The sequence below is a fragment of the Suncus etruscus genome, chromosome 1 (assembly GCF_024139225.1).
Source record: "Suncus etruscus isolate mSunEtr1 chromosome 1, mSunEtr1.pri.cur, whole genome shotgun sequence".
NCBI lineage: Eukaryota > Metazoa > Chordata > Mammalia > Eulipotyphla > Soricidae > Suncus > Suncus etruscus.
Window position 1 is genome coordinate 144,885,598 of NC_064848.1, and position 27,381 is coordinate 144,912,978.

At 42.2% G+C, this 27,381-nt stretch overlaps 1 protein-coding gene across 1 annotated transcript in view; it reads left to right on the forward strand.

Moving 5' to 3' along the window:
* NUP205 (nucleoporin 205) overlaps positions 1-27,381 on the forward strand; it is an 85,685-nt gene that overhangs the window by 38,797 nt on the left and 19,507 nt on the right. The window contains exons 21-33 of the mRNA XM_049774270.1: positions 2,885-2,999; positions 8,299-8,448; positions 9,058-9,129; positions 9,437-9,594; positions 10,042-10,122; positions 11,815-12,006; positions 13,031-13,292; positions 13,400-13,498; positions 16,242-16,390; positions 17,836-18,027; positions 19,727-19,848; positions 21,235-21,373; positions 24,389-24,515. Of these exons, the coding sequence (XP_049630227.1) occupies positions 2,885-2,999; positions 8,299-8,448; positions 9,058-9,129; positions 9,437-9,594; positions 10,042-10,122; positions 11,815-12,006; positions 13,031-13,292; positions 13,400-13,498; positions 16,242-16,390; positions 17,836-18,027; positions 19,727-19,848; positions 21,235-21,373; positions 24,389-24,515 (1,858 nt within the window). The remainder of the gene's footprint in view (positions 1-2,884; positions 3,000-8,298; positions 8,449-9,057; positions 9,130-9,436; positions 9,595-10,041; positions 10,123-11,814; positions 12,007-13,030; positions 13,293-13,399; positions 13,499-16,241; positions 16,391-17,835; positions 18,028-19,726; positions 19,849-21,234; positions 21,374-24,388; positions 24,516-27,381) is intronic.

The window sequence follows — 27,381 nt, forward strand, 5'->3', positions numbered from 1 at the left end:
GACTCTTTCACTCATAGATATAATCTAGAATACAAAATCCCAACATCCCATAGATCCCATAAGCTTTTCATGTACTTGAAACCCCAAGGTCCCACAGAGATTTGAAAATGGAGGGCAACAATATCAAAATTCCTCTGATGCTGTCTTTTGGGCTGCTTCGTGGATTTGGGCCACAAAATCCCCTAGTATCTTTTTCTGCCCCTTTCCCAAGCTGAGTCACTGGGCACCTGGCACATGTTTTCTGGTGTCTGTACTTTGGAAGATTTTAGTGAGGATGTGTGAGTGGACATGTGGAGGTCCCCTTTTGAGAACCCAGTAGTGTCAGCAGCCCTAGAACTGTGTGAGGATGTAAAAGGGGAAATTTTTTTTTTTTTTTTTTTGGTTTTTGGGTCACACCTGGCAGCGCTCAGGGGTTACTCCTTGCTCTACACTCAGAAATTGCTCCTGGAAGGCTCAGCGGACTATATGGAATGCCTGGATTCAAACCAATGACCTTCTGCATGCAAGGCAAACAACTTACCTCCATGTTACCTCTCCGGCCCCTAAAGGGGGAATTTTAAGTTAACTTGGTCTACTTTTGATTTACTTGTGTCTGTATTTAGTATTTATTTTTAGTGGTTTTTAATTTAATTTAATTTTGTTTTGTTTTGTTTTGTTTTGGGGCCACACCAGTATGCTCAGGGCTTTGTACTCAGTAATTTTGCATGGCAGTGCTTGGCAGACTCTGGGATGCTGAAGATCAAACCTAGATTGGCCATTCGGAGGGCAAGTGCCCTATCTGCTATGCTATCTCTCTTATCCCTATTTTTGGTTTTATTAGCTTTCTAGGCTTTATAAAATGTAACCACTCTCAGTTGATATAACTCCCAGAGTTATGTTTGTATGCTTAAACATGTGGTAACTTTCAATGCAGTTTTCCTCTTATCTGTTTTTTTTTGTTGTTGTGACTTTTTTTATTTATTGATGGGGGATGGGAGAGGGTGTGTGTTTGGCCTTACTGAGCAGTACTCAGGGGTTCCTCCTGGCTCTGTGCTCAGAAATTATTTCTGGCAGGGGCCCAAGTGATGGCACAGAGGTAGGGTGTTTGTTTTGCATGTGGTTGACTCTGGACGGACCATGGTTTAATTCCCAGCGTTCCTTATGGTCCCCCAAGCCAGGAGTGATTTCTGAGTGCGTAGCCAGGAGTAACCCCTGAGTGTCACCGAGTATGGCCCAAAAACCAAAGAAAAAAAGAAGAAAGAAATTATTCCTGGTAGTCTTCGGGGACCATATGGGATCTAACCCAGGCTGGCCGTATGCAAGGCAAACACCCTACCTGCTGTGCTATTGCTCCAGCCCCTTGTTGTGACTCTTTCTGGCCTATGGCTCTCCAGACAGCTTCCTCTGTAAGTATCAGAGTTGGGTACTTAGCTGGGTACTTAAAGCTGGAGAGTACTCTCCAGACAATTGGGTATTTACATCTGTATGTTTGAATTCATAGTAATTCTTCTGGGGCAGGGAGATAACTTGAGTCAGGAGCATGTGCCTTGCATGCATAAGACTCTGGGTTTAATCACCTCACAGATGGCTCCCGACTACCACCAAGCTTAGTCCTAAAAGACCCCAAGCAATGACTGGTGCCCCCAATGTTACTATGCCTGAGCCAGACTGCATCACCAGGCCCCACCATTGACACATCTGTTCTAGTTGGCCTGAATTTCCCAGCAATGATCCTTGGACCTCTAGAACTCGGGGTACCGTATGGGATGCCAGGGTTTGAACTCAGGTCAGTTGCATGCAAGGCAAATGCCCCACCCATTGTACTATCACTCTAGCCCTGAACTATTTTTTTTATTATGCGCTATTTTATCTTATGAAATTTCTTTTTTTTTTTTTTTTGGTTTTTGGGCCACACCCGGCGGTGCTCAGGGGTTACTCCTGGCTGTCTGCTCAGAAATAGCTCCTGGCAGGCACAGGGGACCATATGGGACACCGGGATTCGAACCAACCACCTTTGGTCCTGGATCGGCTGTTTGCAAGGCAAACACCGCTGTGCTATCTCTCCGGGCCCGTGAAATTTCTTTTTACTAATTTATCTATATGGATCTTTATTGCTTTATCATTATAGCAATTCACTTTTTCTTTGATAAAACTTTTAAATCTGCTTCTATTATCATCTGTTTATTTGTTTAGAGTAGTATGTTTTTTATGTAGTTGAATCTTTGACATTTTATAATTCTGCTGTTGCTTTGATCTTGGTAAATTTATTATCTTCCTGAAGTTGAGATGAAACAACTGGTTTTCTGTTATTCAGAAAATTAGTTAATATACTGAAATAGTAGTTAAAATATTAAAACTATTATCTTAAAATCAATAGCAGCAAAGATTTGATAACCTACTGTATCAATAAATGTAAAGAAAGTAGACTCCCCCCCAAAAAAAACTTATTAGTTATACACAAATTGATATATTTAGGTAGATTTCAAGATTAGTTCTATAATATTGTCATCAGCTTTCTCTATGCTATACTTCTCACTCTTTTTTTTTTTTTTTTTTTGGTTTTTCGGGCCACACCTGTTTGATGCTCAGGGGTTACTCCTGGCTAAGCGCTCAGAAATTGCCCCTGGCTTGAGGGGACCATATGGGATGCCAAGGGATCGAACCACGGTCCTTCCTTGGCTAGCGCTTGCAAGGCAGACACCTTACCTCTAGTGCCACCTCGCCGGCCCCTACTTCTCACTCATAAGTTTCTGTCTAATAATGCATTCATCTATTTTCTTGGTTTATTGATTTAGTAAGACAATTAATTAAACATTAATATTTAATATTAATTTCTATGTCTAAGTGCTTTTTGTCTTGAACAATACAACTTGGCCTAACTCAGATATTTTTATTTGTTCCTTAGGTAATTTATCAGTTATGTGCTTGCTCTGATACATCTGGTCCTACTATGAGATATCTGAGAACCAGCCAGGATTTTTTATTTTCTCAGTTGCAGCATTTACCTTTTTCTAACCAAGGTAGGATGAAAATTTTTCTTTATTAAAATAGATTTAGAGTCCCCATTGAATTTTTAAAATAAAAACATTAGAAGTTTTAAGTATTTGTGAAATTCTTTGATTCCTTTGCCTATTACTGATGGTTGTTGTAGTTGTTGATTCTTGAAAAGTCTAACAGATATAGCTAGTAGAATAAAAATTGCTGGGCCCGGAGAGATAGCACAGCGGCGTTTGCCTTGCAAGCAGCCAATCCAGGACCAAAGGTGGTTGGTTCAAATCCCGGTGTCCCATATGGTCCCCCGTGCCTGCCAGGAGCTATTTCTGAGCAGACAGCCAGGAGTAACCCCTGAGCACCACTGGGTGTGGCCCAAAAACCAAAAAAAAAAAAAAAAAAAAAGAATAAAAATTGCTTTCACATAAGGGCTGGAGAGATAGAACAATAGGCACGGTGGCTTGCCATGTACACAGCCAAACTAGGTTCAATTCCAAGCATCCCATGTGGTTTCCCAGCTTGTTGAGTATCCCTGATACATAGCCAAAAGTGAGCTCTGAGTACTGCTGGGTGTGGCCCCAAACCAAACCAAATTTCTACCAAATAGTTGGTCAAAGATGAAATCTGGTCTTTGTCTCAACAAAAATTGAATATGTGGAAGCAGGGACTAGAGAGATAAGCATAACTGGCAGGGCACTTATCTTGCATGTGACCAACAAATATTCCATCTCTGCCACTCTAGAGCACTGCCTACGGAGTGATCTCTGACTGCAGAGTTTGTAGTAAGTCCTGAGCACCACCAGGTCTGGTCTCCAAACAAGCAAATATGTATAACAAAATTTTTAGACATTTATGTTTATTTGAAATTTATATTTTTATAAATATAAAAATGTTTTAATTTTTATATTATAAAAGCAAATATATTTATAAATATAATTTATATATATATATATATATTTTTTTTTTTTTGGTTTTTGGGTCACACCTGGCAGTGCTCAGGGGTTATTCCTGGCTCCAGGATCAGAAATTGCTCCTGGCAGGCACGGGGGACCATATGGGGCTTCGGGATTCATATTATTTCACATATATAATATATATTAGTTTGATATTAATATATGATTTATAAATAATATTTATATGATTTTTAAGTATGAATATTTATAGAAAGATATAAAACTTTCTAGGACCAGAGAAATAGCACAGCAGTAAGCACTTGCTTGCATGTGATCAACCTAGTTTGATCCCTGATCCCTATATGGTCCCCTGAGCTCTAGCAGGAGTAAACCCCAAGCACTGCAGGGCTTGGCCCAAAAAAATAAAACAAAATATTTCTTTTGTTTTACTTTTGTTTGTATTTATATTAACACTAGTTCAGGGAAGGGGAGAAAAAAAATAAAACTAGTTCAGATCATGGAATGAGAAAAGGAAAACAGTTATGGTGGAAACTATAACCACATGGCTATCCCAGTTACCTATTTATGTATGTGTATGTGTGTGTGTATTTTACCAGGATTTTATATTTTATATATTATTTTATATTTATGTATTTATTTTATATATTATCATTTATTATATTTTTCATGAATTGTAAAATTTTTTATATTCATATATCTAAACAGTGGGGACTTGCTATATTTTGGGGGGGCAGGAAGTTTGGGCCATATCTGCCAGTACAAAGGGTTTACAACTCCTGTTTGTGCTTAGGGTTGTTCCACATGGGATTCTGGGGAGCAAACCAGTGTCAGCTGCAAGTAAGGCAAACACCTTAACATCCTGTATTATCTCTCCAGTTACTTTTGTTGTTATTCTCTCTGTGCTTGGAGACGACTCCTGCCTTGATTCTCAGAGCGATTCTCCCTGCAGTCTTTGGGGTACCATGTTGTGCTGTGTATCAAACCTGGGCTTCCTGTATGCAAAGCATGTATTTGGCTCTCTGAACCATCTCTCTGACCTCAGTTTTTTTAAGTGTTTACTTTGCATTATCTATGTTTCATGAAATTTAGGCTCAGATTTTATAATAAATATTCACTAACCATCAGCTTCTAACTAAGTGTTTTGAAGTGATGGTACAAGATTCTTGGAAATTATCTAACGATTAATCATTTTCATTATAAAGGCAACTTATATTTTAGTTCCAAGATTTTATTTTTCTTTAGTTCTAAGATTTAATTTATTGACTCCTGTTCGTTGGAGATTTGCTTTTTGCCCCAGACAGTTCTACATAGATTTTATTTCATACCACTTCCGTCTTGCCCAACCCACTATGCTCCTGGTTCCTGGTATGCAGAATGCCTGGTTCCATGGGACAGAGATGCACATCCCAGTCCAGCGTTTGTGCAGCAGTGGGGATTGTGACCTCTCCTCTGTTAACTTTTATTCAGTTAACACATGTGATATGATTTGCTCAGAGCCCTGCAGTCACCTTCTGTGGTCCAGGCACTTGCCCAGGGTGGGTTTGTGAGTATGGTAGATGCTCTCTGCCTTAGCAGGCAAGTCCATTCTGCATCTGGGCTGGATTCCTGTGAAGAAAACATCTCTCCCCTTCTGAAAGGTGTCCAACACTGGCATGTGGGAACTCTGCATCACCCCTAGGAAAATTACTTGGTTTAAAGGAATCATTAGAATATATTCTTGAAGCCTGTTGCAATGTCTCCCTTCTCTGTTTTCTTTCCTGGCTGTAGAAACATTCTTTCTTTAGAGCATTAACTTAGCAGCTAGCTGTTTTATTTGGCTACAGGAAACAGGTAGGACAGGGCCAGTGAATGCTTGAGACCACTACAGATCCCAGTTATTCGTTTCTTTAAATAGTGTGTCCCGGAGCATTCTGAAAGCACACCAGTTTCTAGACCAGCATGTACTATTGATACATCTGTCAAGGCCTAGATTTGGTTCTCCCTGTACTCCTATGTAGTTTCCCTAAGCCCCACCAGAAGTGTTCCTTGAGCACATAGCCAGGAATAAACCTTGCATATGGCCATGTGTAGATCCCTCCAAAATAAAAATAAATATATAAATAAATTCTGAAAAGAAAAGTTAATATTTTGGGGTATCTATTTTAAAAAAATCCAGTCTAATTAACTAAGTCTTTAATTATAGTAGTTAGAAAATGTTATTTTTAGATAGTTTCAATTTAGGAGTTCAAAGCCAGGCACATTAAAATAATAGTAAAATTGAAAGCTGTTATATAATTGATTGCTGGCCTTAATTAATTGTATGTAAAACAAATGTTTTTGATTATCTAAAGAGATACCATGAAATTTTGGAGTTTAAATATTTGGGCTGATGGGTGCTCACAAGCAGTGCTCTGAGGACTGGGGACCATTTTAGTGTTTATCTGCTTGGCCATTCCAACTTGTTGCTCAGTGAATGGTCTGCAGTGCTGGGCGCCTCTAGAGTCACGAAGGGAAGGCTGAGGATAAACTTATCTTTTTATTTTGGCCACACCCAGCAGCGCAATGACTCCTGACAGGTTCAGGGGATTATATGGGATGCCCAAGATCAAACCCAAGTCAAGTCACATGCAAGGCAAACATCCTACCCACTGTGCTGTTGCTTCAGTCCCAGGATAAATTTATCTTAATTTATTTTTTATTTTTAACTTTATTTATTTATTTATTTATTTATTTATTTATTTATTTATTTATTTATTTATTTCTTGAGCCACACCTGACTGTGCTCTGGAATTTTTGCTAAGTGGTCACACCTAGTGGGGGGATCATATGCCAGGAATCACATCTGGGTAGGAGGCATTTAAGACAAAAGTTTATGCTCTGTCCAGCTACTTCTTTTTTGGGGGGTGGGGTGTTATAGCACATCGGGTACCAGGGATTATTCCTGGCTATGTGCTCAGAAATTGATCTTTGCTTGGGGGACCATATAGGATACCTGGGATCGAACTGTGGTCTGTCTTGGGTCAGTTGTGTGCAAGACAAATGCCCTACTGCTGTGCTATCGCTCTGGCCCCTTATTTTAATTTTTGTTTGTTTGTTTGTTTGTTTTTGCAGTGCTCAGGGGTTACTCCTGGCTCTATGCTTAGAAATTGCTCTTGGCAGGCGCAGGGGACCATATGGGATACTGGGATTCAAACCACCGTCCTTCTACATGCAAGGCAAACACCCTTCTTCCATGCTATCTTTCCAGCCCCTATTTTTATCTTTTAAAATGTATCTTTTGAGGGGCCGGCACGATGGCGCTAGAGGTAAGGTGTCTGCCTTGCCAGCACCAGCGCTAGCCTAGGATGGACCGCGGTTCGATTCCCTGGCGTCCCATATGGTCCCCCAAGCCAGGAGCGACTTGTGAGCGCATAGCCAGGAGTAACCCCTGAGCATTACTGGGTGTGGCCCAAACCCCCCCCCCCAAATGTATCTTTTGAAATAAAAATTGACCTGTATATAGACACAGAGAGGACCACTTATAGCAGCCTGGGGTTTAACAGAGGGGATATGGATGTATGCTGGGAACAGGGGTGGAGGGAGGACAACATTGTTGGTGGGAACGTCCCTGATTCAATATCACTATGTACCTAAAATATTACTTTGAAAGATTTGTAATTCACTTTGAGTAAAATAAAAATTGAACTGTATGAGTTATTTTTTAATTATATTTGAGAATTACTTTATTTTTAATTTTTTTTTTTTGGTTTTGGGCCACACCCAGTGGTGCTCAAGAGTTACTCCTGGCTCTCTGCTCAGAAATTGCTCCTGGCAGGCACGGGGAACGATATAGGATGCAGGGATTTGAACCACCTTTGGTCCTGGGTCTGCTGCTTGCCAGGCAAGCTCTACCACTGTGCTATCTTTCCAGCCCCTTGAGAATTACTTTAAAAATACTGAGTTGTGTATTCTATGATGGATTCAGTATTTTTAAGATCATTGTGAAGTTTTCTTGGTAATGGAAATCTGATTTCTCATTGTCACTTCACTTATTTTGGTTTGTCTTTCATTGACTGTGTCCCAGCTCATTTCTCTCCGAGTGTTTTTTTTTTTTTGGTGGGGGGAGGTCACACCCGGCCACGCTTAGGGGTTACTCCTGGCTCTATGCTCAGAAGTCACTTCTGGCAGGCTCAGGGGACCATATGGGATGCCAGGATTGGAACCACCGACCTTCTGCATGCAAGGCAAATGCTTTACCTCCATGCTATCTCTCCAGCCCCATTTTTTTTTTTTCTGTTTTGAGGTTGTAAACTGCCAGGTCACCACGTCACTCTCTTTCCTGAGTTCCTGGCTGAGTTGCATGGCTCAGTTTCCAGAGTTCCAGTGACTCTGGAAATGTTGTATCATCAGATGTTTTATTTCTCTCAGAATCTAAACTTGTGCCTTTCACTCACAGAATATGAGATAGCTATGCTGAACCAGATGTCCTGGCTAATGAAAACGGCCTCTATAGAACTGCGGGTGACGTCTCTGAATCGACAGCGCTCTCATACGCAGCGGCTCCTTCACCTCCTACTGGATGACATGCCTGTGAAGCCCTATACAGGTGAGCAGGCTGGATTAATGGCCGTTTCAGGGTGAGGCCGGCCATGAGCCAGTGGGCAAAAAATACAAATGCAGCTCTGATCTTGGATTGCATGGTCTTAGGCAAATGAGCTCTTCCTGTCGTTAGAGGATTGTTCCCCCCCCCCCTCCCACACACACACTCTAACACACACTTAAAGTACAAAATTGTTAAATCATCTCCTAAGTAGCTTTATTGTTTGAAGCTGCCACATTAGGCTATATTTAGAGGCCCAAAGTTTCTGGGGAGTTCGTCCCAAACTCTGAGCAAGTGTGGCTTCCGATATTTTAATATGTGTTTCCCATGCAGATGGGGCTTTGACTTTTCTAATCATCTCCTTGGCATGATTGGGCTCTGCCTCTTTTGAAGTTCTGATTATCCTTTTCACAATTGTCAAATGCAGCCACTGGGAGGGAAAGAGTGAGCTGAGTGGTTTCGGGAAGTCCTCATCAGTCTGCATCTTAATTATCCATTTGCAAAGGACTCTTTGACCTAGAAAGAATGACCTAGAAACAAAATAACTCTGCTGATGAAATTTTTAATACATTCTATGAAGATTTTTTTTCATCTATTTTTATTGTGCTCCAACAGATGGTGAGGGAGGGATAGAAGATGAAAATAGGTCTGTCTCTGGATTCCTTCATTTTGACACTTCTACAAAAGGTAATGTTTTTTGAATTTGTAATGAGTCAATATGAAATTGTTTGACATTTCAAGAGATAATTATTAGGCCTGTGCCTGCAAATTCTGACTTGGAACAGAAGAGATCCAGAAAGGCTTATTTACCCATTTCCTTTCACCCCCAGTGAAAAGATGGGTGGAAACTTTTTTCGGTAAATCAGATTTAGATTTCAGCAATGTGCTATTCTCCATTAATGCTCTGACTGAACATGATCCTCTCTGAGAGTATGCTGAACTTGATGGTTGGACATTTAATGTACCTGTCAGACTAACTGTTCTTTATTTCTAGTCCGCAGGAAAATCCTAAGTATTCTCGACTCCATTGATTTCAGTCAGGAGATCCCTGAGCCTCTGCAGTTGGATTTCTTTGATCGGACTCAAATTGAGCAAGTTATTGCCAACTGTGAACATAAGAACTTACGGGGCCAGACGGTCTGCAATGTCAAGGTGAGCAAGATTTGAGTTCCTGTAACAGTACCTGGTCAGAATTATATAGTTTGTTCCCTCAGATACTGATCTAGTGGGGTGTACTTTTTGTTTTCTTACACAGCTAGGAAGGGAAGCAGAATAGACTACCACCTTCATTCTCTCTGCAGGCTTCCCTCCAGCTCTTTTGTTTGAGCTTTTCACTTTTAATCTACCCCAGGGAGTCATGGTTGGTTTGGTAGGAGGAAGACGCCCAGGGCATTTATGTTAACTTATCTTTGACAGATGCACCACTCTGGGTACTGCACTGGAACATGAGGGATACCCACTGAATGGTTTTGATGGGGGGCTGGATTTGGAACCTTCTGGAACTTTCCTTTTCTAGGACAGTTTTTAGTGATGGCTAGGAACTACTGTTTCCCAATGTCTGCAATGGTCTGATTTCTCTCTCTTCTCCCCATTATATAGCTTCTTCATAGGGTTTTGGTGGCTGAAGTAAATGCTCTTCAGGGCATGGCAGCTATAGGACAAAGACCTCTGCTAATGGAGGTAAGCTTTAATTATATTAGTGTTTTGGGCTTTAGGGACCTCACAAGCAGTGAGCAAGCCAAACTGGATAATTTAATGCTGGGACCCTGTAGTACTGGGATAGAATAGGGATCCTGTGCATAAAAAGTGTATGTTAACCTTTAACTTGCTTAGGCCAATGGTTTTCAGCATTTTATACCCACAAATTAGCATCTGTCTGTGAAATGGCAGTTGAAAACTCCTAGCCTGAACTACTTAAAATATTATTTAGAAGATGAAGCAGCAAATTGACATAGAGTTTATTAAATTAATAAATGACTTGAACAGAAAACTTTAATGGAACCTTTCACCTTAGGCATTGTAACTTTTGTAAACCAAACTGAAGTTAATACTAGGCTGTCTGAGCAAATACTTCTTCCCCACTGGACTAGTTTAGGATTTTCAACTATACTGTATACCAGACTCGGTGTTCTCTGTTTGAATGAGGAGAGTCATGTAAGGGTTATGGGTAAAAAGGGTTGGAAGACCCACATTATGAAAGCATAGATGCTGAGTCAAAAAAAAAAAAAAAAAGATGCATCAAAGCAAAGATACCATTGAATATGAAGCTTAGGCAACTCTGTAAGTAGAAAGTTGCCAGAAGAAATAAAATTTATATCTGGAGCGAGGTATGTGACTCAAATGGTAGAATACTAGCCTTTCATGTAGGAGGCCTGGCCCTGTGGTCCCCACATATCGTTATGTGTGACAATTAAAAATAAAAACATTATAATAGGGGCCAGAACAAGTGGTGCTAGCGGTAAAGCGTCTGCCTTGCCATGCTAGCCCAGGATGGACCACAGTTCGATCTTCCAGCGTCCCATATGGTCCCCCAAACCAGGAGCGATTTCTGAGTACATAGCCAGAGTAACCCCTGAGCGTCACCGGGTGTGGCCCCCAAACCAAACCAAAACAAAATGGGGCTGGTGAGGTGGCGCTAGAGGTAAGGTGTTTACCTTGCAAGCGCTAGCCAAGGAAGGACCGCAGTTCGATCCCCCTGTGTCCCCAAGCCAGGGGCAATTTCTGAGCGCTTAGCCAGGTGTAACCCCTGAGCATCAAACCAGTGTGGTCCCAAAAAACAAAAACAAAACATAATATTTAAAAGGCATCAATTTTTTTTTTTTTTTTGCTTTGGGACCATATCCGGGCAGTGCTCGGGGGTTACTCCTGCTTCTGCACTCAGGAATTAATCCTGGCGATGGGATGGCAGGGATCGAACCTGAATCAGTCAAGTATAAGGCGAATATCCTATCTTCTGTACTGTCTCTCCGACTCGCATCATAATATTTTTAAATGTTGGTTACACCATCTTTCCTACTATCCTCCTTCCCTCCCTCTCCACATCTCTCCTACCTCTTTCTCACCCACCCACCACCACACACACGTACACACATACACTCACTCTCTCTGTATATATGTATATATAATTTTTCTCATAGCCTTGGCCACTGATATAATATGAAAAGTTATCTGCTAACTGGCACACATGTAGAAGGTTCCCAAAGTGTGTGTGTGTGTGTGTGTGTGTGTGTGTGTGTGTGTGTGTGTGTGTGTATGTATGTATGATGTATGAACATTCTCAGTTAACTGACAGTGGTAGAAGTAGAAATCTGTTGGTAATAGTCAATCTTTAGTTTTGCCCATTGAACCTTGTGATTCTGTTTCTGTAACTAGGAAATCAGCACCATCCTTCAGTATGTGGTAGGAAGAAACAAGTTGCTGCAGTGCCTTCACGCCAAACGCCACGCACTGGAGTCCTGGCGGCAGCTGGTCGAAATTATACTGACAGCTTGTCCGCAGGACCTCATTCAAACCGAGGATCGACAGCTGATTATTCGAGATCTCTTACAAGATGTCCATGATAAGGTGACATTCTTTCTAAGATTCCTTGGACACTGGTGATCAAGTACAGATGGAGCATGTTTTTTTTTTGTTGTTGTTGTTTTGTTTTGCCTTTTTTTATTTTTATTTTTTTTTGGGCCACACTCGGCGGTGCTCGGGTTACTCCCAGCTCTGTGCTCAGAAATCACTCCTGACCAGCACGGAGACCATCTGGGAAGCCGGTATTCGAACCACATCGGTCCTGGGTCGGCTGCTTGCAAGGCAAATGCCCTACTGCTGTGCTATCTCTCCGGCCCCAATATGGAGCATAATGTTTTGTGCCCTCTCTTTTTTCCCAGTTTAGAAGAGGAATTGAGAGAGTTAAGGGTTAAAACTTTCCTTGAGAAAGGAATTATGTGCTTTTCAACTAGAGGGTGGATCAGAATTCTCTTGGGAGGATTCTTTTTTATTTATTTACTTGTTTATTTTTTGGGCTACATCTGGGAGTGCTCAAATTTATCTCTGATGCCACTCAGGGGACCATATTTGAGCTAAGGATTGAACCCTGCCTTAGTCATGTTACAATCTCTCCAAACAGTTATTTTAAAAATACACAGAAAGGATCCCACCCCAGCCCTCCTGAATGAAAACCCTAGTAGTGGTGAGACTCTTTTACTCGAGCCCTTTTAGAAATTTTCCTGATGTTGTGATGAACCTCCCTCTGGTTAGAACTTGTGCCTCTCAACCTATTTTCGATTTCTCTATAAAACAGCTTGCATTTTCCCAGACTCACACAGAGTCATTCTTTTTTTTTGGGGGGGGGGGTTTGGGTCACACCTGGTGGCACTTAGGGGTTGCTCCTGGCAAGCTTGGAATCATATGGGATGCTGGGAATCGAACCCAGGTCCCTTCTGGGTTGACCACATGCAAGGTAAATGCCTTTCCGCTTGCTATTGCTCTGACCCCTTATACAGTCATACTTTGACTCATTCTCTGAGTTTTGCAGCAGGTTAGTGATGCCTTTAACTGAATGCAGAACCTTTACTTTGATTTATCTTTCTCTTTGAAGATTCTCGATGATGAAGCTGCCCAGGAGTTAATGCCGGTGGTGGCAGGGGCTGTGTTCACACTTACTGCCCACTTAAGCCAGGCAGTCCGCACGGAGCAGAGGCAGACTTTGGCCCCGGGATCTGGAGAAGCCCATTATGCTTTCATGCTCGATAGCTTCACCTCACCCTCGGTAGAGAGCCCAGTGGTGGGTTTTGCTTCTATTGGAGACTCTTCACTTCACATCATATTGAAGAAACTGTTAGACTTCATTTTGAAGACAGGTTTTTGTTCCCATCTAAATTTCCTACGAATTACAGGTTTTTTTTTACATTTGCTTTAACTTCAATCACCAAAAATAAAAAGGAGCACACCTACTTTCTCTCCCTAGGTGGTGGGTTCCAGCGTGTGAGGACTCATCTCTATGGCTCGCTGCTTTATTACCTGCAGATCGCACAGAGGCCAGATGAACCAGACACCTTAGAAGCAGGTACCTGTGGAGACATTCCTAGTCGGCCCTATTTTTAGGTGTTCCTTTACATCAACATAAATATCATGTCGGGCTGGGGACATAGTGCGTAAGGTAATAAGGCAGTTACTTACTTTACATTTGCCTATATTCCTGGCATCTTATATATCTCCTGAGTGTGGCCAAGAGTCACTCTAGAGCACAGAGCCAGGAATAATCCTTGGTCAACCCCTTCCCTCCCCCACAAAAATTGAATCTTTTAACTAAACTAAACTGATTAGCCTTTAAAAAAAATTCCCATTGAGTTGAATTAGGAAAATCACTACTTCAACACTAGAGGGAGCCCCATAATGTTTGTAATTTAAAAAAAAAAAGTGATTATGTGTGATCATAGGAGAAAATTCTTTTAAATCACTTATTTTTAGAGTAAACTTATAGCTTGATTACTTTTTTCTTTGTCTTAATTACTCTTATTTTATTTTGGTGTTTGGGCCACACAACCAGTGATGCTCAGGAGTTACTCCTGGCTTAGTATATGGGGGACCATTTGGGGTACTGTGGATTGACCTTGATTGGCCATGTGCAAGGCAAACACCTTATGTGGTACACTTTTTCTCTGGCCTCCAATTACTGCTTATTTGAACTTCTTTTAAAAATCAGGGTACTTCGGGGGAGGGGAAAAATCAGGGTACTGAGGCTAAAGAGAAAGTACAGAGTTTAAGGCCCAGAGCACTACTGTATGTAGTCCCAAATAATAAAGTTCTTATTTCCCTTGAAACTAATGTATTTTAAATTAAAAATATTAAAATTTCAACCAGAAAACAAGTATGTGCTTAACCCTGGTTTGATCCCTAGCACCTCTTTCAGGGATTCCCTCTGCTGTGTATGACTTTGGAGTACTAACTTGGAATAGCCCCTGAGTATGATAGGTGTGGGAACCCCCCCCCCCCCAGTATATTTTGGTTTTCTTCAACAGATCTGAAAATTACAATTTATTTTTTGCTTTATCACAATGTTTCTCCTGACCGTAGCACCTGTATCTACATTTTTATTTTGTCCTTTTATAGTTTTATAATTTTTAATTTGATAGCATTGTAAATTTGATAAATAATTCCAACTAGCAGAGTATTTACTTTTGTTTGCTTCATATTTGGAGAGTAGCCACATCCAGAGGTCCCCATGACTTATTCCTGGCTCTGCATTCAGGGATCACTCCTGGTGGGGCGCAGGAGACTATATGACAGATGGCTGGGGATCAAACCTGGATTAACTGCATGTAAGGCAAGCTCCCTACCGTCTACTATTACTCTGGCCCAGGTTTGTTTTCTTTGTTACACCCAGTGATTCTCATGGGTTACTCCTGGCTCTGTGTTCTAGGAATGCTTCGGGGACCAAATAGAGGCAGTGCTTGATCCCAGGTCAACCACATGCAAAGCATATGCCTTAACCACTGTACTGTTACTCAGGCTCCCAATTCAGGATCAATCCGTAACAACCCATATGGTCCCCAGAACCTTTCTAGGAGGGGGCTCTGATCACATCCAGGAGTAAGCCCTGAGCATTGCTGGGTGTGGCCTCCCAAACAAACAAACAAACAAGCATTAAAAGATGTTTGCCTTCATTTTATAGTCCTGATTTGATTCTGGGAGCTCTTTGGTCCTCAGAGTACCACTGGGTGTGTTTTCCAAACCAGAGTAAATGAATGAAAAAATTAAAAGAGTAAAAGTATTTTTAAAGTCACATTTTTATCTGCTTTATACTTTAGATTTGCTAGCCAGATTCTCAAAGATCTTAATAAGTAACGGGTTAGGGCCGGAGAGATAGAACAGTGGTAGGGCATTTGGTGGTTCTAATCCCGTCCCCCATCCCCCGAGCCTGCCAGGAGTGATTTCTGAGCACAGAGCACAGGTGTGTGACCCAAAAACTAAAAAAAAAAAAAAAAAAAAGCTAAAAGGGGCTGGCGAGGTGGCGCTAGCCAAGGAAAGATCACTACCGAGGTTCTATCCCCCAGCATCCCATATGGTTCCCCCCAAGCCAGGGGCAATTTCTTAGTGCTTAGCCAGGAGTAACCCCTGAACATCAAATGGGTGTGGCCCGAAAAACCAAAATAAAAGAAAAAACCAAAAAAAAAAAAAAAAAAACAAAGGGCAATGGGATAGCAGGATAAAGGGAACGTTGTTGGGGCTGGAGGCAATGGGATAGCAGGATAAAGGGAATGTTGTTAGGGCTGGAGTGGTGGTACAGGGTGTAAGGCGGCTGCCTTGTGCACACTAGCCTAGGACAGACCATGGTTCGATTCCCCCAGCGTCCCATATGGTACTCCAAGCCAGGAGCGATTTCTGAGCATATAGCCAGGAGTAACCCCTGGTCACCAGGTGTGGCTCAAAAACAAAAAAAAGGGGGGGGGGATGTTGCTGGTTTTTATTGGAGTTTCATAATTCATTTTTCTTAAAAATATTTACTGTGAAATACTGATTTACTACAGCACTATTAAATGTGAATGTTTTATGTAAATGACATTCTAACACTACAACCTCCACCAGGTTTTGATTTGATTTCTGTAATAGTGCTAGACTATTCCTTTCATTATTATTTTAGTGCCCACACATGAATTATATTTTATAGCATTCAGGTTTTCTTACCTGAATGAATGCATTTTTTTAAATTTTACCTATAATTTATGTACATGTGGTGGAAGATATTTTTTTTTGTTACATAACAACAGTGTGTGCTATTTACAACCTTTCTGTGTTAACTTTTGTAGCTAAGAAAACCATGTGGGAAAGGCTAACGGCCCCTGAAGATGTGTTTAGTAAACTCCAGCGAGAAAACATCGCCATCATTGAGAGCTATGGCGCTGCCCTCATGGAAGTGGTCTGCAGAGATGCTTGCGATGGTCATGAGATCGGAAGGGTAAGGTTCATGGACTATGAGTGAACAAGTATTGTCAAAATATAAAGTTAATCAGCTTTATAGATAGTGCTTTGTACTCAGAAATTACTCCTTGAAGGCTTCTGAGACCATATAGGGTGCTAGAATTGAACCCGGGTTGGCCACATGCAAGGCAAATGCCCTGCTGCTGTGCTATTGCTCCAACCCAGGTTTGTTTAATATATTTTTTAATTTTATGGGGCCCATGGCCATTCCTGGGGATGTTTGGGGTTTTTCTTTTTTGATTTTTTTTTTAAATGCACAAGAGATTGCATGTTGGTTTGTGGTACTTAGGACTTACTTTGGCTTCTGTGCTCAGGAATCACTCCTGACAGGACTTGGAAGACTGAATGGAATGCTGGGGATTGAACCTGGGTCAGCCATGTGCAAGGCACCTGCTGTGCTATGAATACTCTGGTCCCAGATTGTATATTTTTATGTATAGTCCTGAGTTTTTAAAGTTTGTTTTTAAATAATGAACATATAAAAATTAAGAGTTAGGAAAAGAAATAGTTATTTAAAAAACCCTGTTTTCCCTAGTTATGCTTAGCTTCTGTCCAAAAATATACATGAGGCCATTTTAACATACTGTTTTTAGAAATAAAATATTACCTTGAAATGTTTCCTTTATGAATAAATTGAGGTTTTGTATATGAAACTTTTAGTTCTTTTTAAAAGCAAACAACGGGCTGGAGAGATAGCATGGAGGTAAGACGTTTGCCTTTCATGGAGAAGGACAGTGGTTCAAATCCCAGCATCCCATATGGTTCCCAAGCCTGCCAGGAGTGGATTTCTGAGCGTGGAGCCAGGAGGAACCCCTTAGCGCTGCCGGATGTGACCCAAAAACCAAAAAAATAAAAATAAATTAAAGCAAACAACAACAAAATACAAAGTGGAAAGGTTTTGGGTCTATTTTGGGGGCGGGGTCACACCTGGCGATGCTCAGGGGTTACTCCTGGCTCTGCACTCAGAAATTGCTCCTGGCAGGCTGGGGGACCATATGGGATGCTGGGATTTGAACCCTATGTATCCTAGATCATCTGCATGCGAGGCAAACGCCCTACTGCTTTGCCATCTCCCCGGCTTTGCTTTTGCGTCTTTTGGTGGAAAGGGAGCCCTCCTCCTCTTGTAATGCTCAGGGGCCTGAGCATAGCCAGAGTGATACGGCTTAAGCTTGTGGTGGTGCTTGGTCCTGCAGTGCCAGGGACCACCAGGACCACTCCTGACAATGTTGGGGTGGGGTATGTGGTGCTGGGGCTGAGCCATGCTTGATTATATTGTAGGTATAATTTTATACCCGAACCTTTGTCCTCCATTGCATTGCAAGCACCTCTTCTCTCTACCTGAAAATATCCATGCACCTCTGGAGAAGCATGACAATAGCTGCTCTGGGTTTTCGTTTTGACTTTGGGCACCTTTTCTTTCAGATGCTGGCATTGGCTCTGCTTGACCGAATTGTCTCCGTGGATAAGCAGCAGCAGTGGCTTTTGTACCTTTCCAACAGTGGTTATTTGAAGGTGCTGGTGGACAGTTTGGTAGAAGATGACCGGACTTTGCAGAGTTTGCTCACTCCACAGCCTCCCCTTCTGAAAGCCCTTTATACGTATGAGTCCAAAATGGTAAGGTTCTCAGATTATTTGAAGTGTGATCAAGAGCTCCCTTTCTCTCCCAGGGCTTTTGATGAAGGGAAGAAAATCAACTAATAGCTCTTCATATAAGTTTATCTTTTTGTGAGTTTTTGGTTTTTGTTTTGCTTTTGTTTTTATTTTTGACCACCCAGTTGATGCTAGGGTACTCCCAGAGAGCTTGCACCAGGCCATGCCACAGATCAGATTCAGGACTCACTCCTGCAAACAAAGCAGAGGAATTAGTCTTTTGAGTGGTTTTCTGTTGCATATGTATAAAACATAGAGTCCTAGTGTTGCGGTGAGGCCTTTCCTTGCACGACACCTGTAGCCTCTTGGCCAGTGGGTTTGAAGGTTGTCGGATTCACAAACAGTTAGTTGAAGTTTCAGGAGTCATTAAGCTTTATTTCATGTTCCTAGACTCTGTGCATTTTTCACATGGCTTCTAAGCTAAGCTTTTTCTTTGTTTTGTTTTGGTTTGTTTTTTGGGTCACACCCAGCAGTGTTCGGGTTACTTCTGGCTCTACGCTCAGAAATTGCTCCTGGCAGGCTCAGGAGACCACATGCGATGCCAGGATTCGTCCTCCTCCTGCATGCCAGGCAAACACCCTACCTCCATGCTATTTCTCAGGCCCCTAAGCCAAGCTTTTCTTGGTTTTTTTTTGGGTCACACCCGCCAGTGCTCAGGGTTTACTCCTGGCTCTATGCTCAGAAATTGTTCCTGGCAGGCTCGGAACCATATGGGATGCTGGGATTTGAACCACTGACCTTCAGCATGCAAGGCAAACGCTTTACTTCCATGGCCCCTAAGCTAAACTTTTCTAGCAGTCTCTTTCCTGCTGCCCTCCATGATCCCTTCTTACCTTTCTCCCCACACTCCCAACACCTTTATTCCCAATTGCAGACCCCTCCCAGTTGTGGGTGGGTGTGACCATTCAGGTGATATTAGCATTTGGAATTGGTAGAAGGGTAACAGCTTTCCTGGCCTAAGATATCCTCGGGATTTGTCTGAGATGTCTCTGTCACTGGCATGGCCACAGTCAGGTTAAAATGATCTTGAAAGGTTCAGTGGGGGTTCCCGGACTACTAATGATGAGAGTGATGTGAACCCCAGTGTCAGGTAGAGCTGTGAACAAAGCCGAGTGCTACTTGATAGCAGATTCTGACTCTACAATGGCTTATTGAACTTCCCGGTGCAAACATGCTGGTTCTGCTTCAAACAGGATTTTCAGTTCAGTTACAGAATTCATACTTTCTTTCACATCTATTTTTTTCCTTTCCTCTTGCTTAAAAATATCTCAAATGTCCTCATGATAGAAACACTGAAGTTTTAGTGACGTTTCCTTTTTTCCTCCTTTCTTTATTCATCTAGCAAATAATTTATTCAATGCCTATTGTGTGTCTGTCCTGGCCCTTGGCACTAGAGAACCCAGCCGTTAGCTCATGGTGCCCAGTTAGGTGACTAAATGCCAGGTGCCAGAAGTGGCCCTGAAGACACGTGCTGCTGTTTTTTTTTTTTTTTTTTAACCTTATTGAAATGCTCAGAGGAAGCTTGTTTGTACATTGTACTGCTTCAGAGCTAACTTTAGTGATGAATGAAAAGTGGATGGAGCTCTTGGAGAGAGGCTTGGTTTGAGGGGAACCCTTCGGGCATGATTACCATACTGATGATTTTCATTTTGGGATTCCTCAGGCTTTTCTCACAAGGGTATCTAAGATCCAGCAGGGCGCACTGGAATTGCTGAGGTCGGGGGTGATTGTGAGGCTAGCACAATGCCAAGTCTATGACATGCGGCCAGACATGGACTCACAGGGGTAAGTGTCTCTATAAATTGGCTGGCTGGTTTTTGACAGAGGATTGACTAGTCAGGGGAAAAGAAACTCCAACTCCCTTTGGCACTGGTTTCTAATTCAGTCATTGATTAATAAATAGAGGTCACTAATAAGGGTGAAAAGTGGAGATATGAATCCATGATCTTTATTTGGCACTTTTTTTTGTTGTTGTTCTTTGTTTTTGCTTTTGGGCATGGTCAGCTCCTGTCTGCTTTTAGGCATATATTTCTTGTGGGCTCAGGGGACCATATAGGATGCCAGAGATCAAACTCTGGTTGGCCATATACAAGGCAGACACCTTCCGTACAGTATTATCTCTAACCCTGACTCAAGATTTAGAGTTTGTTTTTTGCCTTATTTAATCATTTTACCAACTGCATGCTCATTTGAAAATTGAAAGTGAAATTATTTTCAAGTTCAAGTTTTTCTTGGGAGGGGTGTAGCAGTCATCAAATCCAGGGTGGCCATGTGATAAAACTAGTATCTTATCTGCTGTATCAGCTTTCTCCAGCATAAGCAACATTTTTAATTTTCTGGCAGGTTTTCAGTGGTTTTTATTTTATTTTTTGTCTTTTTTTTTTTTAAAGGGTTCAGAGATGCAAAGGCATGTTCTAGGCTCTGACTATTCCTTTCTATCACCTGCTTTCTCCACCCCAGCATCCCAGGTTGGTTCTGGGAGTTCCCAGAAACATTGTTCTGAGCAAGCAGCCTCATTGCTGGAGCTTTGAACAATCTGTCCAGGAATAGTTCCAACCCTACTGAGTGAGCAATGCTTGGGAGACTCCCCCAAACTGAGAAAAAAGTTTGATGCCTTGCCATCGCCAGCCAAACTGGGTGCTTAACTCTTCTTGTTCGTTTCTATTTTGGTGGAGCCCGGGGATCACTCCTGGCAGTGTCAGGGGGACATATGGTGTGTCAAGGATGTAACATGAGTCAGCTATTTGCAGGGATTTGGGGACCATTTCTGGAAGTGCTCTGGGGCTGGTCACAGCAGAGTGTTTTGAAATCGCTTCTGGTGATAAGGGTGACCAAGCAGTGTCAGTTCTCAATGCAAGCCTTCTGCACATGAAACATCTTCTGACCTGTTGGGTATATTTTACTCAAACTTTCACCGGTCCAAAGGAACATTTGGCATAGGGTCATTTGGCATAGGGTCAGTATGTTTGGGGAAATTCTCCATCTTGTTTCTTTCATATTCCGCAGACTTCCTTTACTGAGTGTCTTCACAATTCAGGTTGCAAAGTAGGTCTTGAGTAACATTGCACCTTACTCAGCCACCTGTGGTTCACTTGCCATGGTGAGGGTCAGGGCTGCTTACATGTACATACCCTAACTCCTGTTGCTCTCAACTCTTTCCTGGAAATGAAGCATGTTCAGCCTAAGAGACACCCCAGTATTTCTTCCTACTCCAGTGGATCGGTACCGGCAGATTCTCCTCCCAGCTCTCCGCTTGTGCCAAGTTATCCTCACATCTAGTATGGCCCAGCACTTGCAGGCTGCAGGGCAGGTAAGTAGAGCTCTTGGTGCAGTGCCCGTTTCTTAGTTTCAAATTGCAGAAATGCCAGGCGTAGAGGGCAGAAGTGACTTTATCCAAATCTCATCTTAGCTGAGTTAAATTCGAAGCCTGCTCTTGGCCCTAAATCCCATTGTTCCATTCTTCTATGAAGAATAAACGAACGGGCATAAACCGATGTCTAAAATGTCATTTAGAAAAAAAATGTCATTTAGGTATTTATTGGGAGATGATTATATGCTATTCTAGGCCGTGCAGAAGCAAGTTGATATTAGTACCACGTATGGGTGTAATTTAAAGTCATGTAATTTAAGTCATAAGTCATTTCAAGGAGCTTTTTTTTTTTTAAACTTTATTTATTGATTGATTCATTGGCCTTGGGCCACACCCAGTGGCGCTCAGGGGTCACTCTTCTCTTTGCATTCAGAAATCACCCCTGGCAGGCAGGGGAACCACATGGGATGTTGAGAATCAAACCTAATTCTTCCGGGTCGGCTGCATGCAGGGCAAACAACGCCCCACTGATGTGCTATTTCTCTGGCCCTGGGAGCTCGTTTTCTTTTTTTTTTCTTTTTTGTTTTGTTTTTTTGGGCCACACCCATTTGATGCTTAGAGGTTACTCCTGGCTAAGCACTCAGAAATTGCCCCTGGCTTGGGGGGACCATATGGGAGGCTGGGGATCGAACTGCGGTCCTTCCTTGGCTAGCGCTTGCAAGGCAGGCACCTTACCTCTGGCACCACCTCACCGGCCCCGGGAGCTCCTTTTCTAACCAAAATTTTTTTCCTTTATTTTTTTTGGGATGGGAGAGGTTTGGAGCACACCCAGTGATGCTCAGGGGTTACTTCTGGCTATACTCCTGGCTTGGGGGACCTTATGGGATGCTGGGATTGAACCAGGTTCATCCTGGATCTGCCGTGTGCAAGGCAAACGTCCTAGCACTGCACCATCACTCCAGCCCCACAGAATTTTTTTCTTAATGGGCTGGAACGGTAGCACAGCGGATAGGATATTTGCCTTGTACACAGTCAACCCAGTTCGATCCATGATATCCCATATGGTTCATCAAGCCTGCCAGGAGTAATCCCTGAGCACTACCAGGTGTAGCCCCCAAACAAACAAACAAAACCCCAAACACTGGGAAACATGAATTTGTGCGTGCACGTGTGTGTGTGTGTGTGTGTGTATGTGTGTGTGTGTGCGCGCGCGCGCGCGAGCACGCGTGTGTGTGCGATTTCTTGTATGAATACAAATAGTCTAACCTCTCACTAATTGGGCTTACTGTAATAAATCTGCAATCCTTTGTTATATATATTATTCTGTTGTCAGTTCCTCAAGAAATGGGTCCTAGTAATTAGAGTTGTGCGCTATTTTCCCTGTCCTCAGGCTGCCCCAGCAGGCCTACAGGCTGCTGGGTCTACTATGCTGCCTTATCTATACTTTCAGCCTTGGTGACATCTGACTCCATTCAAAGGTTCTGGGACCTTTGAGTAGTGCTTTAAAACTTATAGATTTATAGTCCGGAGAGATAGCACAGTGGTCGGGCATTTGCCTGACACGCTACTGACCCAGGACCATCAGTGGTTCAATTCCCACATTCCATATGGTCCCCCGAGCCTGCCAGGGACATTTCTGAGTGCAGAGCCAGGAGTAACCCCTGCATGTCTATGGGTATGACCCAAAAACAAAAAACCTTGCAGACTTTGCTTGTTTTCTACTTGCTTGAGATTAAGAATTTTTAGGGGACTAGGGAGATAGCTCAGGTCACAAGAGTATATGCCTATCCTGCAGTAGACCTGTATTTGATCACCAACATCAAATAGTCCCCTTGAGCTGGTTAGGCCACCTCTACCCTCACCCTCACCCCGCCACCAAAACCTACTTCGTTTTTGTTTTTCAGTAGAAGTAGGACTTTGTGATGATCCTTTGGTTCTAAAATACCAGTCTGGGACTAACTAACAGAGTCTTCTAAAGAATTTCTCTAACATTTGCACTTTATTTGTGGTTCATTTTCCAGTTAAATATCCAGATTATGAGCCAAGATTCTGTATTTTACTTAATTTTGGTTTGGGGGCCACGCTTGGCAGCACTCAGGGGTTACTCCTGTCTCTGCACTCAGAAATTGCTCCTTGCAGGCTCTGGAGACCATAGGGGATGCCGGGAATCAAACCTGGGTTTTCCCAGGTCCAGAGCATGCAAGGCAAAAGCCCTACTACTGTGCTATCACTTTGGCCCCAAGTATATGCTATTAAGAAAAAATTTAAGCATATATTTCTGAGTAATTCAGATGTTTTTGGCTTGTTTGGGCATAATCTCTGCCTTCAAGTTCATTTGTAATCTTGTTGAAGAGACGTAAGGTAGCAGTTAGGTTACCTATGAGAATATAGAATTCCACTGAAGAAGAACAGTTTAGGGGGGGGGGTAGTCAGCATTTAGATTTCCTTTGACTGAGCCCACAAAAATGATAATTAGTCTAAGCTTCTCCATAATAGTCCCCATAGCACTAGACAGATTTTGATGGGGCAACTGGAATTCAGGTTATTTTTGTACCTACTGATTTTAAACATGTTTATTTTCATCTGGATAAAAGTAAAAAATGAAATAGGCATTGAAGAAGCTTTTGGTTTCGGGTTATGCTATTTTCTAACATTAATTTCTAAGCATTGCACCTCAAAGAAATAAATACAAACGATAATTGCTGCTCTGATATTCTCTGATATTCTGTCTAATTAATTAATTAATTTGGTTTTGGGGCCACACCTGGTAGGCCTAGGTGTTACTCCTGGCTCTGTGCTCAGGAATCACTCCTGGCAGGCTCAGGAGACTATATGGGCTGCTGGGGTTCAAACCCGGGTCGGCAACATTTACAAGGCAAGTGCCCTACCCACTTTGCTATTGCTCCAGCCCCATTCAGTATATTTTAAAGAGCAATTTTGGGTTGCTAATTTCATGTTCTACTCTTTTCCCTCTTTTTTTTCGCTCCCATTACTCATCTGTCTTTTTCATCTTAGGTGTTGCAATTTCTCATTTCGCATTCTGATACCATCCAAGCAATCCTCCGCTGTCAGGATGTTAGTGTTGGGTCTTTGCAGGAACTGGCACTACTGACTGGAATTATAAGTAAAGCAGCACTTCCTGGTAAGTCTACATAGAATGGGCCTATTATGATTCTTTACAGACAGGCACACTTATTAGAGTTTTTTTTATTAATCTCTGCAGCTATGCATACATCATTAAAATTGATTCTATTAGAATTACCTGCCCTTCCTCCCTTTTGGGGATTTTTTTTTTTTTTTGGGCCACACCTCTTTGATGCTCAGGGGTTACTTCTGGCTAAGAGCTCAGAAATTGCCCCTGGCTTGGGGGGACCATATGGGACACCAGGGGATCAAAACGCGGGCCTTCCTTGGCTAGTGCTTGCAAGGCAGACATCTTACCTCTAGCACCACCTCACAGGCCCCCCCTTTGAGGGTTTTTATGTTATATTTATGTTTTTATGTTAATAATATATTTAAACACCATGATCAGAGGCTGAAGAGATAGCATGGAGGTAAGGCATTTTTGCCTTGCATGCAGAAGGACGGTGGTTCGAATCCTGGTATCCCATATAGTCCCCTGAGCCTGTCAGGAGTGATTTCTGAGCATAGAGCCAGGAGTAACCCTTGAGCGCTGCTGTGCGTGACCCAAAAACCAAACAAACAAATAAACCATGATCAATTCCAAACATGAAGTATAGGGAAAATGGATTGAATAAGATAAATAGAGGCTAGAGTGATAGTATAGTGGTTAGGGCACTTGCTTTGCACAGGCTGACCTGGGTTCCATCACTGGTGTCACATATGATTCCTGAGTCCACTGAGAATGATTCTCAGTACAGAGTCAGGTATAGGCCCTGACCACAGCTGAACATAGCCTAAGAACAAGATAAACAACATATTATTTCCCCTTAAACACCAAGATACATTATGCAAAAATAAGTTTTAGATGCTAGTTAGGGGTCTGGAATATCTGTACAAAGATTTAGGCACTATCCAAACATGGAGCTCACCCGGGTTTAATCCCCTGGTCAGCACCAGTAGTGTCAAGAATAGACCCTGAGCACTTCTGGGTGTGAACTAACTTTACCCCTTCCCTCAGTGCAAATTATTAACCAAATCATCAGTCCTAGCTATTTGTGGGCAAGCAACAGAAATCTAGTAATATACCATCCAGAGGGGCCAGAGAGATAGCACAACGGTAGGGCGTTTGCCTTGCATGTGGACAATCCAGGATGGAGGGTGGTTTGATTCCCAGCATCCCTGAGCCTGCTAGGGGTGATTTCTGAGTCCAGGAGTAATCTCGGAGCACAGCTGGGTGTTACCCAAAAACGGGGGTGGGGGAGGGTGGGGGGAGGGGAGAGATACCATCTAGAGAGAACAGCTCATTGCTATATGTAATTTTTGTTAGCTTAGTAGTTTAGTCTGTTAGAAAATTTAAAATTTCTAACCCCCTTGGTGTTTGTTTTTGGCTTTTGCTCGAACCCAGGGTGGTCCCAGATTGGCTACATGCAAGGCAAATGCCTTACCACTGTGCTATCACTCCAGCTCAAGCCATTGAATTTTTATAGCAAGTCCATATTTGCATGACCATTCATTAACATCTGTGAAAAGAAAGTCACCTGTGCATATAAGTTCAGATTTTGTGGGGAAAGGACAAAAAACATTTGCATTTTAAAAGAAAGTATATTTTCTGGGCCGGAGAGATAGCATGGAGGTAGGGCATTTGCCTTGCATGCAGAAGAACAATGGTTCGAATCCCGGCATCCCATATGGTCTCCTGAGCCTGACAGGAGCAATTTCTGAGTGCAGAGCCAGGAGTAGCCCTTGAGCGCTGCTGGATGTGACTCCCCCAAAAAACAAACCAAAAAAAAATTGAAGAAAATATATTTTCAAATTCATTTAAATGCTTGCTTGTATAGTTAAATAGAAAGATTTTTATTGCTGGGGTCGGAGAGATAGCATGGAGGTAACATACAGAAGGGTGGTGGTTCAAATCCCGGCATCCCATATGGTTCCCCGAGCTTGCCAGAAGCAGTTTCTGAGTGTAGAGCCAAGAGTAACCCCTGAGCACTGCCGTGTATAACCCAAAAACCAAAACAAAAAAAAAATTTTTTTTATTGCTAATAGGAAAAGCTGAATGGTTGCATTTGATTTTTGGGTCATACCAGCTATGTTCAGGGATTACTCCTGACTCTGTGTTCAGAGATCACCTCTGGTGGTCTTAGAAGATCATAAGGTATGCCAGGAATTGAATCTAGTAAGCATTATATAAGGCAGGCGCCTTGCCCACTGTAGTATTGCTCCAACATCAAAATTTTCTTGTTTTGGACTCTATACCTGGCAGTGCTCAAGGATTATTCCTGGCTCTTCCCTCACTCCTGGCAGTGCTCAGTGGACCATATGAGATGCTGAGGACTGAACCAGGTCAGTCTGATGCAAGGCAAACACCTTACCTGTTGTACTATTACCCCAGTTCCTTCCTCAGTATTTTCTTGAATATCTGAACTCAGTGGGGGAAATCCTACTATTTCTTTATTAAATGGCTGTGCAAATCCTGAATCATCCATCTTTTTATCATAGAGCAATTTACTTGGTGAGGATTGTTTAATAGCAAATCTACCAAATTGCAAATTCTTTTGATAATACTGATTTTATATTTGAATGTCATTCTGGCTCATGAATAATTTTAAAAGTATTTTCTGGGAAAAAAAAATGTATTTTCTGGGCCAGTGAGATAGTACCTTGAATAGGGTGCTTTTCTTGCTTGCAGCCTACCCAGGTTTGTTTCCTGGCATCTTGTTTGGTCTCCTGACCCCACCAGGAGTGATTCCTGAGTGCAGAACCATTAGTAATAGTGAACACTACTAGCTGTAGTTTTAAAAAGTTTTTCCATTTTAGAACACTATATGCATGAAATTCTTCTTAGTAACCTAGTATCCCATCCATATGGTCTCTGAACTCACTTA